Source organism: Lichtheimia ornata (genome assembly GCF_029851405.1).
Source record: "Lichtheimia ornata isolate CBS 291.66 chromosome Unknown scaffold00093, whole genome shotgun sequence".
NCBI classification, from domain to species: domain Eukaryota; kingdom Fungi; phylum Mucoromycota; class Mucoromycetes; order Mucorales; family Lichtheimiaceae; genus Lichtheimia; species Lichtheimia ornata.
The window spans coordinates 58394-79756 of NW_026695413.1; the positions used below are offsets into that span (position 1 = coordinate 58394).

Sequence of the window (21363 nt, forward strand, 5' to 3'; positions counted from 1 at the left end):
TTCGTAAGAGCACAGTAAGATGTAGGTGAAATAAAAAACATGACGAGTTGATAATTTCATGTGCTTGAAGGTGTACAGGCGTTAGGCATTACAACTCCATTATGCTCTTATATTATGCAATGCCTACGTTTTCCTTGTTCAACATGTCAAACATACATTTTAACGGTGACTCTTTTATTAACATGATTATGAAGCAACGTGTACTAGTTATGAATGGCGATCAAAGCTACTTTGGGAAGTTTCAATGGGATGATGATATGGCTGTACAAAGTTTAATCCAAGGCCATGATAGGCGCATTTACGGATTTGATCCTGACACGTTCCCCACCTCACAAACCACGTTTTGCTTATCATGGCAAGTCAAGGCTCATATATCCTTTTATCCATCCATGATATACCCTTATCTAAATCCAACTCACAACCTGCATGATGACCATCCACGTTTACATGGCATGTGCGCACAGGGTACACCGATGATGAGCCGCAAAAAGGGATCTTTATTCGTGAAGCGTAATCCGAGAATAATAACCAATCCCGAAATAACCAACAGATCCATGATATGAAATCCTCAAGGTATCCCGAATGTGAGAGGCGAACACAATGGCAAAGACCAAGTGGCTGTAATAGACCATCTTTGGAAATCGTGAATGGGGATAAGGAGACACACGCATATCCGATGCCCTTGTTGATGCTCCTTGAAATAGATATGGGCTTGTCCTCTTGTAATAGGCTTGCACTTTGATCACCTTAGACATTCATAGACTTCCTCGCTTGAAGTAGGCATGGATGAGCTTGCTTGAAATAGGTATGTAGTTGCCCTCTTGAAATAGATATACACTTCCTCGCTTGAAAAAGACATGGACTAGCTCGCTTGAAATAGATATGGGCTTGCTCTCTGAAATACGCATGGGCTTGTCCTCTTGAATAGGCTGCTCACTTGAAATAGATATGGACTTGCCCACTTGAAAGCATGCATGCACTTGCGCACTAAAAAAAGGATCCCCTTGTTAGGCTCGTTCATCATCATCATCACCCTTCCCACTCAACTCACCAATTCTCAGTAATCATGAAGCTGGTCATTCTCCTTGATATGGTGTCCCTCAGTGTTCCAGACAGCTCGGCACCTTGGTAACAGCAATGTCGTCAAGCGGGTGGCTCATTCCAGAAAACTTTTTGTTTACAATGGCAGCACTAGATGGAGAAGCGAGATTGGTACGCTGGGTGCTTGTGTATGCTTGTTGTATATACCTTACGTGCGCTTGCACGATACCCAAGGCACAGGGGCAAGAGGAGGTGTTGTAGTTGAGTTGGGGACAAGAAAAAGATGTGCCAAGCGACGCGAGCGGGCTGTGTCAGAATTTACACGCCTCAAATGCTTTCACGTGACCTTATCATCTCATTTCCTTCTCTCAGCACTTTCCAAGTAGAATGACCATTCTATTAATAAAATCCTTTGGGAGAATATTAAACCATACACTTTGAGCGAAATGAGGAGCTCATATTACAATGGAACCGGATGGAGCCTGATGAATGATGATGATGATGATGATGATGATGATGATGATGATGATGATGATGATGATGATGATGATGATGATGATGATGATGATGATGATGATGATGATGATGATGATGATGATGATGATGATGATGATGATGATGATGATGATGATGATGATGATGATGATGATGATGATGATGATGACGATGATGGTGATGACTTTTTCGGTTTTAATTGGGACCTTTTATAAATTGCTTGAGACATGTGGCTCTCTTTCTCTCATTTAGACAACACAATCATCATGTCACATGAGGCCAAAGTATGTTTGCATCAATTAGCCATGAACGTTTCAAGCAATGTTAGTAATTAAAAGAGATTGAAGGCATCCTACCTTGTGGCGTTTTGGATTCATGGCATGTGCATGTGGATTCCTTTTGTACACGTTAAACTGTATAGCTTCACGATAATTGTCTCTTTCATGCTGAATGCTTTATTGAGTAGATGATGGACGGAGATGACGAGCATGGTTACACAGCAGCTCATGCAGCAATTGTTATAGTAACCCCTTCTACTTTACTCAAATCACCCTGGATGTATAAGCTGATATATCCAAAAAATCGGTTTATAGGCAAATTCCAAATATTAGAGCATAGTGCCTAGCAAGGTGATAAGAAAAAGAGAGTACATATATACGATGCTTCATTGCTAAGCCGGAGGTGTAAGAAAAAACGCATACATGTATATGATGATTGATTGCTAAGCCTGAAGCCTATGTAACACAATGCAGCTACATGTAAACTGAATGTTGGCAGAGTGATTGTATGGGTTGCTGTTTAGCCCCCACGACCACCATGTTCGAGACCCGAATCGACATTCTGTGTCCTGCCCAATCTGCCGTTGCCAATGGCAACCCGTCGACAGACGACAAGATCAAAGACCTGACAACCAATGCCAGAGATTATATCGACAAGATGAAAGACCTGACAATCCCTGCTCATGACTATATCGACAAGCTCGTGTTGACTCTTAATGAGAGAGCATCGCTACTCGTGAAAGCTGAACGACTCGATCTAGCCATGCAGGACGCGATCGCTATGACACAACTAGCACCTTCTTCGGCATACGGCTATCTCTTGGCGAGCTCTATTCATTCCCTTCGTGGACACTACACGTCAGCTATCACGATTTATGATACAGCATTGGAACATGTACCCAGCACGAGTCCTCGACGTCAACTACTTGTGAGAGCACGTGCAGCAGCAATCAACAAGGTGAACAAGGGTATTGATTTCGTCAGCAAGCTGCCATTGGAGATAGTAGTCGACAACATTGTTCCCAGGATATTGTGTGGACGAACGATAGTCAAACTTGGAAAACGATGGAGTTATTTTGATGTGTGTCGTACATGGCGACAAAGGATGGCGATGATGCATGGCTTGGAATTTGAAGCTGGAGATGAAGCTTTACCAAAGGATGGCTATCAACGCGTATCCCATTTGGCACCCTTTATAAGGGCATTGACAGTCGCACAACCTGGAAATGAAATGTTGTCCAAAATCATCAGCCGTGGGAGATTCGAATCATTGAGGCAATTGACAATCTATCGTATGTTATCGTGATCATTTCGATGAGTACTGCAAAAGTCTAATCATATGTATTAGAATGTATTTCACATGGACCAGAGTTTTTATTTTCAGCTTTACACACAGTAGCCAGCACATTGACTGATCTGCGTATTGAATACGGGCACTACCGATCACCAACGCGAGCCTTTTTCCGCCTATGCGATCTTTTGGATGCATGCCCCAACCTTGTATCAATACATGTGGAGGCTTGTGATATTGACATGACCTCTGTTACCAAGACCTATCCCAAGCTTACCACGTTGGACGTGTCACAACCCAAAAAGAGCACTAGAGTAGACCAAGGCAGCATTTCATCTCTCCTAAAACCCTTTCCTCAACTACGTGCTTTGAAGTTGTTTCCTGTATCAGGATCAGATATCTTGCCAGCGATCGACCAACATTGCCGATTATTACAGCACCTCATCTTATCCAGGCCCTCGTTCCATCAACCTCACTTTCAACCCATGCAACATGATACCGGGATACGCGTATTGTGCATTCCAACTTCCAGCAGTTCCGGCACCTACAAAGAGGATGATGTCATCCGGTATATGATGAATCACAGCAAAACGATTGAGATCTTGGACTTCGAATATGGAAAAGGATTTAATACAATTGGAGGGATGCTGCTAGACCAAGTCGTCATTCAACAAGTGACATTCAACAAATTGCGTGAGATCCGGTACCCTGCCAACGTCAATCCCAGGTTTATCTCATTTGTTTTGTGGGTGATACAACATGCGCCGCAATTGGAATCTGTGGAGACCGTAGCTGGTCCTGCTCAAGAACGTGTCTTTGAAGAGCTTATGAAGCCCACACACCCGCATCTCAAAAGGGTTGGTATGAAATCGGACCGTATAGGATGTGATGGCGAAAAGGAGTTTATGCAACATCACGTGGACATTGGCAATCGATCGAAGCTTCAAGAGATCAAAGTCATTCTTTCACATCGCTCACCATGGCTTTCGTATCTTCCGAAATTATCCCAGCTTTCCAGCCTTGAATTATGTCCCGATACAAAGAATGTCTTCCCAATCCTAGTGAAGTTTATTGAAGACCTTAAGGATGGATGCCCAGCTCTCGAACAGCTCACATTCACAAGCCATCTCAAAAGTATGGTCACTTATGAAGACCTTATCCCAATGCGCGTGCATCACAATCTTAAACGAATCATTATCACTGCGGCTGAAATGAAAGGGGGTGGCGCATCTTCGTTTTCAACTGACGTTACAACCCTTGAATCATTACATCTCAACCTTTATCAATTTGTGGAGTCCGATATTGCTGCTTTAGAAAAAGGATCCTTCAAGGTAATATGTACGCAAAGGAAGTGTCCTGCCGGCTTTCATTTGGGACAATCACGGTCGAGAAGATTTAGTGGCTTTCCTATATAACGTGAGCAACCCCTTTAAGTAGAGTTCAACAGAGGCACTTTGGAGATATTTGATTAGCTAAATAAAGCTGAACCTATATACCTTTGAATAATACCACCAATGCCATGTGAAGTTGCATAGATAGGTATGCGGTAAACGTGTCTATTAAGAAGATGACGGTATCAATAAGGTATACGGTGACACGATTCCTGGGCATACCTACAGCACCGAGATTGCATCATGGTCCCATAGGATGCGTAAGGATATCGTGTATGGTATCTGCTCGTCATTAGAGGTGCGTAGTCTACGAGATCATATAAAGGTTTCAAATGCATATGCAAAAGGCGCGTCTTCTATTCTCACTACACAAACAATGAACCCTGCAATATAATCCTTACCTTGCAGGCTCAACACATGAAGCTGTTGCTGCCGTATTTTCAATAAATGGCTTTATTGATCTATACCATTTCTTCACGTAGAAATCTAAAAAGGAAAACTGGATCAATTTCTTCGATGGGCTGCTTTTATTGAGCAATGGATTAACTAAAGTCAAGGTACCATTCACAAAGGAGGATGATTTCCAATCATGCAGATTCACGTGACACAAGAGCGCTTGTATTTCCATACTCAATCATGAGACATCTTTTCCCGCTCCCATAGCCATATTCAGATCCCTCTCTTTTCTACGCACTTTCTCTTTCAACAACGACTTCTACAACAGCGAAGACAACACCTTTTATTCAGCAATGGAGTACCCCATGAGGAATCGGAGCCAAGATCATGAAGTTGGCGAATCGCTGAATGTCAATGAGGAACTCTTGAGACCTATGGGTGCCGAGCTAGGAAGGTTACTTTCTATGAAAAAGGTCGATGAAGCACTGTCTTTTGCAAAAGAAATGAAGTCTATGGCTCCAGCATTGTCAACAGCTACCTTTTATGAACGTTTGATTGTCAAGGTCAAGAGGCTTTGGGATAATATGGATGAATCGGCAGCATCAATGGCAACACTCAATGACAGCATAACGAAGATCGACTTCATCAGCAGACTTCCTTTCGATATTGCCATCCACGTTGTCGACTATCTTTGGGGAATCGTTTCCAACATGGAGGATGATACGACACCTACGTTTTTATATGTGTCAAAGCATTGGCGCCAAACAATTCTCGAAACCACACCATTCTTGTCGTATTCGCTACCAGCAACAAAGATACTTGACCATGATAAGGCGACCTCCTCACATGCTTCTCGTATTCGAACAATGACGATCCATGGCAATGTCATATCATTTTCAGCATTACTTGGGATACATCTTGCCAATCTCAAGCATCTTTGCATTCGTAAGTTTCATTTTATGCTTTTCAACACACGCCGTTGTTCATACAAAGGTGCTGCATAGATATACCTACTGACACGACATCTTGTATACATGGCTATGAGACGACATGTGCACGTGGCGTATGTTCTGCCGTAAGACACAATTACAACCTGGATGAAGTCATGGAACGTTGTCCAAACCTTGTGAGCTTGAAGTGGAGTGGTTGCGTGTTGAATGGACCGACTACAAAGCAATATCATCAACTACGCGTATTACAACTACGAGATGACGAAGATGAAATCGATGAACTGCTTGTCAAGTTGCCTTGCCTCGTTGTTTTCTCCATTGAAGGCATCCGCGACATCAACTACCTGAAGCGAGTCAGCAGCTATTGCCCGTCGCTAAAATACCTCAAGTACAACGCACCGCATGATGACGTGATCGAATGGCCATACGAATGGGATACGAGCTTGGAACAGGGCATCCAGGAGTTTTCATTCCATAGCGAATGCGATGATGATGTTCCGTTGCACATGATTGAAAACTTGGTGCATGCATCCAAGACGTTGAGATATCTACATATTGGCGAGAATATCTATGCCAATTTTCATCACGCCATGCCTCTGCCGCACGATACATCGTTCTCGCATTTGATTCGTTTGTCATTTGAGTCACAATATGATGATGATGGTCGTGATTTTCTTCTCAGCATTGTACGTCGTTCGCCCTGCCTTGAGACGATCAAATCGGTTCCTCCTTTTCTAAAGTGGGATGAGCAAGAATCACTTGACCTCATGTCATCTTATACTACTCTTGTCAACACAACTGTGATCATGGGTGAAGACGACCAAAATGTGGATGCTTTGAGACGATTCCTCAATACGCATATTGAAAGGGGTGGTTATTCGGCATTGCGGTCGCTGGCGATAGCACCATGGACTGAGGAATGCGCTCAGCAACTTTTACCGCTTATCACACAATTGACATTACTGGAGGACTTGCATATCGCTGTGTCGCTTGATTCACTATTACCCTTGATTATGGACTCAATTGCTACCACCAACGTGATGAAAATAAAGCAACTGAAAATCAGCTTTGTACGACGGCGCATTGAAGATCCTGTATTTGCTCGCTTACAACATGCGCACACTCTCGAGTCTCTTATCATCGATGCAAGTCGACTATCGACCATGGCTGCACTTTCGTTAATTGAATTGACCCAGCTTCTCCATATACAAATCCCATTCGACAGCCTGGACGCTTTGGTTATTGACATTCTTCGCAAGCAGTTCCCCAGTATAAAGGAGTTAGAGCCCCACCATATGCTGAGATAATTCCCACTTCCTTCCACCACATGACATTGCACAAATAAATCGAGATAGCGTTGCCCTCCATATACCCCAAAATAATACTTTATATGAAGCCTTACGAACTCGTACACATTGATCCATATAATTCGTACCAAAAGGATGGTGGAGTCTACAGACCAGAGCAGATGGTTGTCAATATCCTCTCCTCTTATCACGTTTTCGAGCTCACATGGATCAAGATCGCCTTAAGCTTCACTCGTACTTTGCACGCCTGTGCGACCATACACAAGCGACACACGTACACACATCATCTCGTTTGCCCGATACATCCATCTTGACAAGTTCTTTTGTTGAAGCAATGGATGGCAACATGTGGCGCTCAAAAACATACCGAAAGCTCATCGCTCCAGACAATCCATCGGATAACTCCTCTGTGTCATGGACTACATTTTGGCGTACATCTATGAATCATACAGCACGGAATGTTTGGTATCGCCTTCTTCACGATCGTCTTCCTACTTCCAGTCGTGTTCATCACATCGCTCCTGCTTTTGTCACCTCTCATCTCTGCCGTATTTGCTTAACGACGTGTGATGACGATTTTCATTTTCTCATGGGATGCCCCAAAAAAGGCGAAGTTTGGCAACAGGTCTGGAGACCCATCCACTTTGCGGATCCGGATCTCTCATCGCTTTTTCAATGTCTTCGTACCGCCCAATTTCCTGGTTCTGCTCAACAACAACGACAACAAGCTACCCTTTGTTCATGCATTCTCCAAGCCATATGGTGCGCCCATTGGGCTTTCATTTTCAACAATACCACTTTTATCTCTATAGCCGTGGCTGCACATGCCAGCCATCTGTATTCTTCTTTATCAGTATAATTAGCTACCTTATATATAGACATTTACTTTCTTTCATTTGATTACTTTTTGTATCTGCCACGGCCACGTCACTCTGCGATACGAGGTCGTATTACAGTAAATGCCCACGGGCCTTACACAAAAAAAAAAGGATGGTGGAGTCTGTATCATTTTTAATCACAAAATATCAGAGCTAGTGTAATGGATGGCATAATCTTCAACTGGTTTCTGGGATGTGAGCTATAGTAAGAATGCATTGATGGCTCCAGTTGAACACTAAGATTCCTTGACCGCCTCGCTAGTAAACCCATTAACATTGCTGTCACCAATATGGCTCACGTTTGCATCCTGTTATGAGCTCCAACTGTACTCTCGGCACCAAGAGCGATATAGTGATTGCCTTGCATTGAATTACAACCTCAGGATGATGCCACCATGTTGCCATTGATATTCGTTGCGAATGTTGGATAACGTCATAGTACCAGTCGTTGTATGTATCGCACATTGGATATCCATAACGACCAAAAAGTGTTGCCTTCGGGCATAAGTGTAGTTGATCTTCAGACCTCATTCGCTTTTCCAATTATATATAGGCGGGCTGAATACTGATGCTGTACATATAACAAGACGTGTTGCCACTGACTAAATCAGACCTCGAATCGAGTTGCTGTAAACACATTGACCCCTTCGTGCGTGACGCAGTTGAAAGAAAAGACGATCCAAACATGCCCGCCAACGAAACGAACATCATACACACATTGCTCAACAGCTTCTCGCAATTGTTGCCTCCACTGGAAACGATGATTTGTTGATGGCCATAAAGCGGATCCCATTGTCTGTTGTATAGCGTCCATCCACGTAGCTCCATCATTGTATATCTAATCATCATCCACCTTCAATGTTGATCACGAAGTAACCCATGCCGTTACAATAAATCCAAAGGCTGTGCTTGTTGACTATCCTCTTTCGACCCAACGCGAATACGCCAATCATCCACTCTCATTCATTGTTGCGTTGTATAGATGCATCTTGGATAACTGGAATGACTGATCACGCGCTTGCTGCTAGCCTCCATATCGTGTGTTGATGCCCAACCTCAAAACTTCTTGTTTTAGCATTCCAACCTCGTCAATCCATAGTGCCATTGTTCCCTTTTGCCATACACATTTGAAGGCGTTACTGATCCCTTCTTTCTCTGTACGTTGGAAACCCTTGAACAGATTCCCTTGCTCATTCCTCCCCATCGCTGGCGAGTCGCCATTCGCAAACCAAAAAGCTTTAATAAGATAGGGAAGTAAGTTCACACTGCGAACATAAAAAGATGCCCTCCATACGCTTTCCCATTCTTACTCACTCCCATTCTCATTGACGTCCTTCCTTCTATGCAGTTTGCTTCTCCAAAATACGATGTATGTACTTGCATGCTGCATGGCCTTGAGGCACATTCCAAGAGGAGCAAACGTATCAGCATTACGCCTTGCATTGCTACAGTGCACATGCCAATGCTTGGTCCCATCCCATCCAATGTATCCACATCGCCAGGAATGAACAAATTCAATGATAATGGCAATTCTTGAGGACCTTGCTTTAATCCATTAATCATCCTCTTATGATCCACTCCCTTGCCTTCCTTCAGCACCACTGCTCTTTGTACATACCATAAGCCGAAACATCCTCCCATGCTCTGTTGTTGCCTTGCTGGCACGTGATCAAGTCGCGGATAAAGGTTGCTGCTAGTGAGTACAAGAAACACGCCTATAGAGCACATCAATGAATCCCTTTGCTGCACACGTTTCCAGTCATCTTGCCTACCCCATCAACAGTGCACCTTTTGCCCTTCTTGAACAGAATCTCTTTCCACATTCCTCCTCAATCTTGAAATTGTCGACATTCCTGACCCAAAAAGGTTGTGAGGAGACACGCATATCAGTATACACAGCGAACAAGGGCAACCATACATTTGCACTCTATTAACACGTTGCTCACCTTCATTGACACCCTTGCGCATATGGAGTTGGCTAATGAGGGGCTCCCATGTCGAACCACGATCGCGCTGTTGTGAGGTCTGGGTAAGAAGCAGTAATGGGGAAGCTGAGTAGACAAAGCACCTTTTTGACACAAACACATGGAAATTAGACATAGCCAATAATACATGCATGCATGCAACCAACATACACACCGCTATCGCAACCAATGTCTCCATGACAACATGATTTACTCTTTTTGCCCTTCAAGAGGTGCCAGAATGAATGGTGGGACACTCATCTATATAAGGTGCAACGTATAAAAGCAAGATCGCTATGCCCATCATGGAACACGTTATACCAGATATAGTAGAATGGATATCGTACATGAGGAAATCTGTATAAATAAAAGGCATACGCGGTAGTACTTGTGTTGTGGGTATCCAATCTTGCATCAAGCTGGGGTTCTTGATAATGTTACTTCAATCGCCGCTGTATTACAGTATGAATGAGACGATTGGGAAAGAACAAAGATAACTCTTCATATGGCAATCATGTCTAGAGCATAAAGACAGCCACGACTCAAAATGTCGCAATGAAGCATAGGGGTCTTTACTAGAACAATGTTGCTTGCCGTGGTCAAAGGTATCTTGTGCGAAAGTATGAAGCTCGAGATCGTCAATATTAAAAAATCGTGTTTGTCATCACAAGCCCAAATGAAATGAGGTCGACCTCCGGAAACGTTTTGGCTGATATCGACAATGGCGCAAACCGGTATTGGCGATCTCGATCCTGAAACTTGCACCCAAGGTACTTTTGAACCATGCCGAGCAAATTGATTCTATGAAAAACCCAATGCTTCATTGAAAGCTTTCGCGTTACAGACGCTTTTATGTTTTGGACAGCTGCTATAAAGTGGGCATTGGCCATTGTCATTCATACCTACACCTATAGTGAGATACGTGCCAAGGACAGTGTTTGTATACGAAAGCGTAGAAAAATGGATTTAAACAGCAATGGATCATATGGGTACACTGTCTGACGGCCATTCATAGATTGGACGCTATTAACCAATTCCACCCAATTGAGCCCATTGTGGATTTGATAACGTGTGGTGAATATGCCTGCTCCAAGGTTCCGTTCCATGGTTTAATTACATTGATCCGAGCCAATTTGGATGAGTTACGCTTAGACCAGGTTTTTGCTACTGCATACATCTGTATACGTTGCATGTTGGAACCGATGTACCCGCTTCTTGGCCGTAATCCCCTCAAATCGGCTCGGATCAATGTAATGAAACCATCAAAGTGAATCTTTGGAGCAGGTGCATGTTTCATATGGGGTCATACCCATGATGGTTTTCATTGAGTGGAATTGGCTAATAGCTTGCAATGTATGAATGACTGTGACATGGCGTATACACATCATCCATTGCTCTTTTAATGCTGTTTTCTTTGCTTTCTTACCCAAACACGGCCTCGTGCAGCTATTGCACTATAAGTGGTTTATGAGTGACAATGGAAAAAGATGACTTTATAATAACATCATGTTTACAGCGTAGATACAGCCATCCATAACTCTAAAGCTGTCAATGAAGCATGGGCTCTTTTTGCAACCACCGTGCTCAGCCCAGCTCAAGCAACCTTGTGTGCCGGTTTCAGGATCGAACTCGTCAACCTCAAATTTGGCCATGTGACCACCTGCCCAAAATGAAAAGAGGTCGACCTCTTGAAACGTTTTGGCTGGCATCCACAAATGCAAAAATTGCTATTGACGAGTTCGATCCGGAAACTTTCCCACAAGGCGCTTTTGACCATGCTGAGCATGTTGGTTCCAAAACGAGCCCATGCTTCATTGAAAGGTTTTGAGTTACAGGTGCATGTATATTTTGCTATTACAAACGTGGGTCTTTTTCCATTGTGACTGATATGTACCTTTATAGTGAGATAGGTGCTAAAGGCGTTGTTTGTATACGAAAGCGGATAAAAAAGGATTAAAACAGCAATGGATCATATAGGTGCACTGTATCATAGTCATTCATGCATTGCAAGCTATTAGCCAATTCCACCCAATCCAGCCCATTGTGGATTTAACAACGTGTGGTGAATGCGCCTGCTCCAAGGTTCTGTTCCATGGTTTAATTACATTAATCCGAGCCGATTTGGATGAGTTACGCTTAGACCAAAATTTCTCTAATCCATACATCCATATACGTTGAATGTTGGAACCCATGTACCCATTACGTGGCTGTGATTTCCTCAAATTGGCTCGGATCAAGACACCTGAATGATGGACATGGCTCTTTGGAGCAGGTGCATTTTGCATACGTTATCGAATCCATGATGGTCTTGATTGGGTGGAATTGGCTAATGGCTAGCACTGTATGAATGACTGTGACATGGCGTATACATATGATCCATTGCTCTTTTAATGCTGTTTTCTTTGCTTTCTTACCCAAACACAGCCTCGTGCAGCTATTGCACTATAAGTGGTTATATGGGTGACAATGGAAAAAGACGACTTTGTCATATAGCATCATGTTTACAGCATGAAGGGAGCCATCCATCACTCGAAAGCTGTCAATGAAGCATGGGCTCTTTTTGGAGCCAACGTGCTCAGCCCAGCTCAAGCAACCTTGTGTGCCAGTTTTAGGATCGAACTCGTCAATCTCAAATTTGGCCATGTCACTACCAAAATGAAAACAGGTCGACCTCTTGAAACTTTTTGGCTGACATGGACAAATGCAAAAATTGCTATTGACGAGTTCGAGCTTGATACTTTCACACAAGGTAGTTCCGACCATGCTGAGCATGCTGGTATCAAAAAGAGCCCATGCTTCATTGAAAGGTTTTGAGTTACAGGTGCGTGTATGTTTTGCTATTATAAAGATGGGTCTTTTTCCATTGTGACTGATATGTACATTTATAGTGAGATAGGTGCTAAAGGCGGTGTTTGTATACGAAAGCGAAGAAAAAAGGATTAAAACAGGGATGGATGATATGGCTCCACTGTATCACGGTCATTCATAGATTGGACGCTATTAACCAATCCCACCCAATTGAGCCCATTGAGGATTCGGCAGCATTGGTGAATGCTCCTGCTCCAGCCCAACATTTCCATCATTCAATTATCTTGATCCGAGCTGGTTTGGATGACATACGCTTAGACCAGGTTTTGTCTACTCCATACACCCGTATACGTTGCATGTTGGAACCGATGTACCCGTTACTTGGCCGTATTCTCCTCAAATCGGCTCGGATCAAGATACCTGAATATAGGAAATGAATCTTTGCAGCAGACGCATTTTTCATATGTTATCAAATCCACAATGGGCTGGATTGGGTGGAATTGGCTGATAGCGAGCAATGTATGAATGACCATCAGCTATTGAGCACATATGATACATTGGCCTTTTAATCCTGTTTTTCTTTGCTTTCGTACCCAAACACGACGTTCACCAGCTATTGCACTATAAGTGGTTATATGATTGACAATTCAAAAAGATGCCTTTCTCATATAGTATCATGTTTACAGCATAAAGGCAGCCATAGCGCAAAAACTCTCAATGAAGCATGGGCTCTTTTTGGAAGCAACGTGCTCAGCCTAGCTCAAGCAACCTTGTGTTCACGTTTCAGCATTGACCTCGTCAATCTCAAATTTGGCCATGTCACCACCAGCCAAAATGAAATCAGGTCAGGCTCTTGAAACTTCTTTTTGGGTGACATCGACAAACGCGAAATTTGCGATTGCCCATGATGAACGTGAAGCGTGCACACAAGATACTTTTGGCCATGCCGAGCATGTTGGTTCTATTAAAGACCACATTCTTCATTGTGAGATTTTAAGGAACGGCCAACTTTATGCTTTTACCATGCGTGAAGGATCGGCTTGAATAACAAGTGATCTTTGGTGATTGTCAAACGTATCGCACAAGAGCTGAACATGAAGTTGAAAGTATATATATTCAAAGATTAATACCGGCAGGCTAGCTAGCTCGAAAGGCTTTAGCTAAATGGATATCCTCCTATCTATTCCACTTTCCAATTCTAGCATCTTTGGATTGTTGAAGGAATGAATGGATGTAACGTGCATAGTTTCATGGAATAGTAAGCATGTATCCTGCATCATGCTGGTGGTGATGGTGACTGGAGCATTGTATTGTGGCAGCCGGTATCCTTCTTATCCATGTTTGTTGTAATCCCATCGATATCCATGCTCTGCTGCAATGATCCCAAGTGACCACCAAAATCTCATTGTCATTCTGCTTTTGGTGGATCATGGTGAATAGGTTGGCCTTGTGCCGATTTTTCTTGCCACCATCCAGTCCCATGCATACAATGATATAGCTCAACGCTAGCTGCTGTTTGTGCATCTTGTATTGTGGATGAACCGAAAACTATTGCCACGACGATGATAGTGTTCCATTTGTAGATGCCATTGGTGCTGCCTTTTCTATGTAGCCACTTGAATGGGGATGACGTGGATACTTCTTTGCTACCATGTCACAAAATGCATCCTCTTGGTTTGTTTCCGAAGATTTCTGTAATGTCGCAAAATGGCTTCCATCCATCCACAGTCGCTATTACACGCGCCACCCTCATTGTATTCTCTCCGGTCGACCAACACCCATACTTCATCCCATACCAAAAGGAACCATAGATCCAGGGTCATGTGTTGAAGGGATAGCGATTGTTGACGATCGTGTTTATCCATTCATTCATCCAGCTGCAAATCATAATCATCTTGTGGGTATCAACTTGGCTATGTGTGGAGGTGTTGCTGTGAAGGCTATTCGACCTCTCGAGGTGTTCAAAGAAGAAGCTGTATCGCCCATGCCGTAACCAAGAGACGAACCATGACAGCGAACCGATTGCCAGGTTACGAGTGATGAACGCTTAGAGAGTCATCAATATTGGATCACTGATACAAAGCCTGAGACATAACACAAAAGCGAGCTGCATTAGCAACCATACGCGAGCATTTCCTCTCAAAGAGCGATTGTGGAACATGTACCTACCATATGCCCCGATCCAATCTCAATACAATCAATGTAATCGCTCACAGCTGTATCTTTTCTCCTATATGGAAAGGTTCAAGTAAATCGCAACGCCACGTTGCATAGCAATAATCCACATACCATGCTTGCTGCATCTTGACAGGCCATCCAACTACATATACCCATATCGTACCGTTAATTGCTTGTCTTACTTGTTTGCTCCATTGATTATGGTCCAATTGCATACCTTGCTGCTTCCTATAGCATTGTACGTACGCATTGCATTTCTTTATGTCCATGTATCCTTTCATCTTCTTGCACGACTATGACCTCACGTGATTGGTACGCCCGAATAAAAGTTGCTGGTGCTAGTTCCAATAGGCTCGTCAATGACCGGTGTCCATGCCAACCACTGCCTTGCTACAAACCTTGCACCTTCGCTTTAACTTCCCACTTCAACAGAGCACTCGTTGCCGTTCTTGAGCAGAATCTCGTTCCACATTCCTCCTCAATCTTGAAATTGTCGACATTGCTGAACCCAAAAAAGCTGTGAAAACACAACCGTATCAGTATACAAAGCCAACAAAGGCAAGTCTACTTTTGCACTCTATTACGACGATACGCACCTTTATGAACACCCTCCACCACACAACGTTTGCTAATGAGCTCCTTTCCAATGTCGAATTACGATCAGTTGTTGTTGTCGAGTCTGGATAGAACCAAGCAAAGAGAAGCTGAGTACATGGTGTACGCATACCCTTTTGATGCACACAAATGAAAATGACCCATCTCCACATGCACCTTTCTACACACAGGCCCACCCAAAACATCCCATTCTTAGCTGCTTCCATGGCAACCCAAGGTATTACTATCACTATGTGTGGGTCAATGATTGTTTATTTCATATATAAAAGCCACAACATATAAAAGAGAAGACTATGTGGCTATAGACATTGTATTATTTATATAATAAGATGACCATAATAGATGCTTTTGTATATAAGAAAAGCTTTATTTAATAAAAGTAAACAACTAGCTGTGCCAATTCTTAGCCCATCAATGAAGATGGTTTCCAGGTGCGACCACGGGGAGGTGATTGGCAATCCGCACCCAGTTTAACGTCGTTTCGGACGTGGTCAGTTTTGCGCCATGAGCAAGGGCGGAAAAGTTTATTGCCATTTTCAAGGGCTGACACCTCTTAGACATCGTTATCAGGACGTGCAAGTTAACGTCGTGTTCAGACGGATAGTGGTAACGTCATTATCAGGACGCAAGTTTACGTCATTGCAGACGGACACCTCTCACATCGTTATCAGGACGTCCAAATTATAGTCGTGGTCAGACTACCCCCCCTACCCACCCTTCTCACCCATACACATTCCTCTTTATCCCCTCTTCTTGCCCATCCATTCACCTACCTGTGACACACACACACACACACACACACACACACACACACACACCACCACCACCACCACCGCCATCCACTCACCCATACCACCACACATAAGAAAAAAGAAAAGAAGACTTACCTTTGAAGACCGTGGGAGCAAGAGCTGCGGAAAGAAAAACAAAAAGTTTTTCACCCCCCTGCACTTTTTTTTATACCCAAAACACAAAGCCACATCATATTCAAACACAGCATAGACGTATCATCACACCACTGACCCCTTATTTTCTCTTTATTCTACAAGTCAACCTTGCCTGAAATTTTGTATACGGTTATAAAACCATAGGTTCTGCATCTAGTGGTGCCAATGGCATCGTGATCCATTGGAATTAGGAGATCTTGCTCGTTATGCGTTGGAGCCGGATTGTTTGGATCACAACATTCTACAAGTGAACCTCGTCTGATATCCCGTATTCGGTTATGAAACCATGGTTTCTCTACACGTTGGTATCAAACAGCATCAAGGTTGGTTGGAATTGGACTATAATATCACTCTTTAACGATCTTGGGCTTTAGTGATTCTGATCTCTTTCGTTAGGCCGCATTGCAACCTTATCTGAAATTTGATTTACGAATATAAAACCATTCTTCTGCTCCATATTGGTATAAGGTACCGTAGCAATTAAATGCGATGCTGACACTACACTCTGCATATGGCCTATTCCTGATCCAATCTTCATCGCCTACTTTCTCATTACTCCGCAAATAGATCCAACGTGAAGTTTTAAATTAGCGTACACAAATGTGGTTTCTCTGAATCTTTGTATTAGAAAGCATAGAGATTGGAGGCGATCTTAAGCCTACACATAGCGCTATACATTATGCTTTTTAGTCATCTGCACGCGATTTCATTCAATGCAGCGAATTGGGATCATCTACATGATCATGTTTTCTTGCAATTATGGTATCAGGGAGAATCAAACGTCACCAACTACGATGTACATATGTTATCTCTTTTATTAGTTGTATGGTGTACATGTCGATGTATCTAATAGCCTAACCTATGGAAGGTAATACTTGTGAACAGTGGCCGCCATTCAATCATATCCTTGGATATCAGAAATGTCTAAATGCGTCGTCGACGATGACCTTCATGTCAGGCCTTTGTGCTCTTAGATGCGTGATTCTTCTCATCTGGACTGAAATCGATGGGTAGATCCGCACACATTTCACTTGTGATAAGGCTTGAACAGCATCCCAAAAGCGTGGATCGCCATCGTGCCAATGAATCGAAAAGCTAAGTTCCTTAAGGTGCTCCAGCTGTTTTAAGGCATTGATAGAATACGTCGTTGGCGTACCGCTCAGCTCAAGGCGGGTCAAACGAGGACATCCTTTCACAAGCTTGCCAAAAAACCGTTCCATTTCCATATAATTCCAATCGTATGTATAAATGATCGTCAAACGCTCAAGCTGGTTCAAACGAGAAATGGCATCATGTATTTCCCCAAACGTGTCTTTGATTTGGAAATGTACAACAAGATGATAAAAATGGGAGTGCTCAGCCGTGCGATTGAGATATTGTATGATGGGGGTCTTGTCAGGTAGCGGTGATGTATCAAATCGTAGAGATAGCTTTTGCAGGTTGGGCGGGATCGTACTAAGCTCTTCATCAGTGACATTGACGGCGCGCGTTGTTATATCCAATTCTTCTAGCAGTGGTGCGTTCCTTGGTAACCACCATCCAGAGCAACGGATAACAAGTTTCTTTAGCTGAGGATACTGGATGCTGTAGATGTCGTGGTTTTCCATATGAAGATCGATACCCCATTGGAGGAAATGTAGTGTGCTCTGATGCTGTTTTAGTAGACTGCAGATCTCCTCGTAGCTGAAACTGAATGGTGAGTAGCCATCGAAAGTAAGATCGGTAATCCCGTGCTCTTCAGATCCATGTTCTTGATCCAAGAAGGTAAGTGCCGTACATCCACTCTTCATGTCAAGTGCGATCTTCCTCATTGACGGGCAATAGTCTGACACAACGAATGCTGATTGGATATCTGAACATGGATGTAGTGCAAGTTTCTTGAGTGAGGGAAAGCGTTTCCAAATCTCAACCACATGATCACTGGTAATCTCCTCTGTTGCATTCGTGATCGATAATGTTGTCATTTTGGACCATGTTGTCATAGGCAGGGCGCTGAGGACGACATTGGAGGGTCGTGTCATTGCCAAAGAAACAAGGTTGGGGCAAGCCATCAAAACGTCTGCTATGGGTAATACGTAGCCATCTTCCACCCTGATCAGGAGATCCGTTAACGTGCTGCCGATCGACTTTAATGATGAGACGAACGTGGTGATTTGCTGGTTCGCGAAGCCTTTGAAAATGATGGTGAATGAATAGAATAATAAAAGATGGATAGCAACTTACCATGGATACGTAACTCCCGTAAGGAGCAAAAAGTATTGTCACGTAGTAAATCACTTAGCCATGTTCCTTGTGAATAATAGCGAACATTCAATGACCGCGTATCCTGGGAAAACTTTTTGACTAATGAACACCATGCTGCATGGTCGTACTCGAAAACAGAATTAAAGCGTAGTCCATCGAGATACTGGATAATACGATCATGCCAGACATTGGACACCCGCAAATATCGCAATTGTACAGATTCATCATCCAAAGGATAACGGTCAATAAACATCGGCATGAGTACTGTAAAAACAATATCGATAGGAAGTTGGCTGATAAAGTCGACACGTTTACTGCTTTGATGCATAGCGTCCTCTTTGGCTAGTTGTAGTGTTGCATAGTGCGTATCCTTAGTGTTGGCCATACGGAGTCCATGGTTGCATATATCCACAACACGGCGTTGTATCCCTTGTGCACTGTAAACTTCGGCTGCACGTAAGTATCCAAGTGCTGAAGAAGGCGATAGCTGTTGCATGGCGTTTGCATCGCGAAGAGCAGCATCAAAGTTGGCGCATTTTGACAATGCCATGGAACGTAGATTCAAAGCTGACAAGATGCATTCAAGGGATTGTTGTAGTTGAGTGGTTGAATCGTGAACAAGCTGTGCATAGTTGGCAGTGGAAGCTGGAAGCGTGGGTTGTTGGAAGAGGTCCGGCCAAAAAGATAAAAGAAACATTATGTGCTGTGTTGGTAACCAAGAAGGAACACCCACCTCAATTTCTATAGCAATCGGACCTGGTTGGATCATCATCACCCATCCCTGCATGATTGAATATGAATATCTTTTATCATATGCAACGAATGGCTTGATGTAAATGGATTTATATGGGGTGGTGTTATAAATACGAGGGGGAAAGACAATGGGTGAGCCGCCATGCATCGCCCACATCAGCCGTTTTACTCTACTAACAAGATCCTGCACGAATCCTTGTGTCACCCATCCTTTATCATAATGAAAGCAATCGATCAGGAGTCATTGAATGGATGAACATCCATATGCATACAACGTAATCATTCAGCTAAAATACTCATTCTTTGTATCCTGGATTGGGCTATGTGGCCTCCACCATGGTTATGCCTTTTTACTTTTTGGAGATGGATCATCAGCTGTCGTTACACAATATGCATCCCAAAACGCTTCAATACCTACTTTATTGACCGCCCACAAGCCGATGGTATGTACTAATCATTCTTAAATGTAAAAGGCACTATAAGTCGTTGGTGGGAGACAAAAGATGACGCGTCAATTAATTCATCAGCTTGAAGGTGTACGGGTGCTAAGGATTACAACTCCATTGTGCTCTTAAGCTATGCAATGCTTAAGTTTTCTTATTCAACATGTCAAAATGCATTCCAGTGGGTTGACTCTTTTATTACAAGGACTATGAAACAACGTGTACTAGTTGGGGATGGTGATGGGAGCTACTTTTGGACGTTCTTTAGAACAAGGCCATGATAGGCCCGCTTATAGATTTGATCCTGACACGCTCCCCACCTCACAAACCGTGCTATGCTGATCATACCACACATCAAGGGACACGTACACTTTTATCCCAACCATGATATCCTTACCCAAATCCAACTCTCTGTCTGTATGATGACCATCCGCGTTAGCATGACATTTGTGCACAGTGCACACTAATGATGAGCCGCAAAAAGGGATCTTTATTGGTGAACCATAATCCCAAAATAATAACTGTTCTCGAAATAACCAACCGATCCATAATATGAAATCCTCAAGGCCTCCCAAATGTGAGAGGCGAACACAATGACGAAGGCCAAATAGCTGTGATTGACTGATTGACCATCTTTGGAAATCGTGAATGGGGATAAGGAAACACACGCATATCCGATGTCCTTGTTGATGCTCCTTGAAATAGATATGGACTTGTCCTCTTGTAATATGCATGCACTTGATCGCTTTAGCTAGACACAGACCTCCTCGCTTGAAATAGATATGGACTTGCCCTCTTGGAATAGGCACGCTCGAGATCACTTTGGATATCCTTGGACTTCCTCGCTTGAAACAGGCATGGATGTGCTCGCTTGAAATAGGTATGGACTTGCCCTCTTGAAATAGGTATGGACTTCATCTCTTGAAATAGGCATGGGTTTGCCCTCTTGAAGTAGACATGGACTTCCTCGCTTGGAAAAGACAAGGCCTTGCTCACTTTGAATAGACATAGACCTGGTCGCTTGAAATAGATATGGACTTGCTCTCTGCAATGGGCATGAACTTGCCCTCTTGAAATAGCCATACGCTTACTCACTTGAAATAGATATGGACTTGCTCACTTGAAATCAGGCATGTACTTGCGCACTAAAAAGGATGCCCTTGTTAGGCACGTTCATCACCATCATCACCGTCCTCGCTACTCCACTCACCAATTATAAGAACAGGATAGCACCAAGCTGCCTTTTCTCCTTCATAAGAGTGCTTCAGGTAAGTCGGCATCTTGATAACAGCATGTCGTCAAGCGGGTGGCTCATTCCGGAAAACTTTTTGTTTACAATGGCAGCACTAGATGGAGAGACGAGATTGGTACACTGGGTGCTTGT

General features: G+C 43.3%; 4 protein-coding genes across 4 annotated transcripts; 3 read left to right on the plus strand and 1 right to left on the minus strand.

Moving 5' to 3' along the window:
* Positions 1-2352: 2352 nt before the first annotated feature.
* O0I10_011546 (uncharacterized protein) lies at positions 2353-4520 on the plus strand (the record flags this gene model as incomplete). Its single annotated transcript, XM_058491511.1, has 2 exons — positions 2353-3106; positions 3163-4520. 2 exons carry the CDS (start codon positions 2353-2355, stop codon positions 4518-4520), a joined length of 2112 nt encoding a protein of 703 aa, XP_058337721.1.
* Positions 4521-5245: 725 nt separating this feature from the next.
* On the plus strand, positions 5246-7149 carry O0I10_011547 (uncharacterized protein; the record flags this gene model as incomplete). The annotated part of the gene is made up of 2 exons (XM_058491512.1): positions 5246-5837; positions 5897-7149. The coding sequence occupies 2 exons, from the start codon at positions 5246-5248 to the stop codon at positions 7147-7149; spliced, it is 1845 nt and encodes a 614-aa protein (XP_058337722.1).
* A 205-nt stretch (positions 7150-7354) lies between these two features.
* Positions 7355-8008, plus strand: O0I10_011548 (uncharacterized protein; the record flags this gene model as incomplete). The annotated part of the gene is made up of 1 exon (XM_058491513.1): positions 7355-8008. The coding sequence occupies one exon, from the start codon at positions 7355-7357 to the stop codon at positions 8006-8008; it is 654 nt and encodes a 217-aa protein (XP_058337723.1).
* A 9445-nt stretch (positions 8009-17453) lies between these two features.
* Positions 17454-19480, minus strand: O0I10_011549 (uncharacterized protein; the record flags this gene model as incomplete). The annotated part of the gene is made up of 2 exons (XM_058491514.1): positions 17454-18709; positions 18763-19480. The coding sequence occupies 2 exons, from the start codon at positions 19478-19480 to the stop codon at positions 17454-17456; spliced, it is 1974 nt and encodes a 657-aa protein (XP_058337724.1).
* Positions 19481-21363: the final 1883 nt, after the last annotated feature.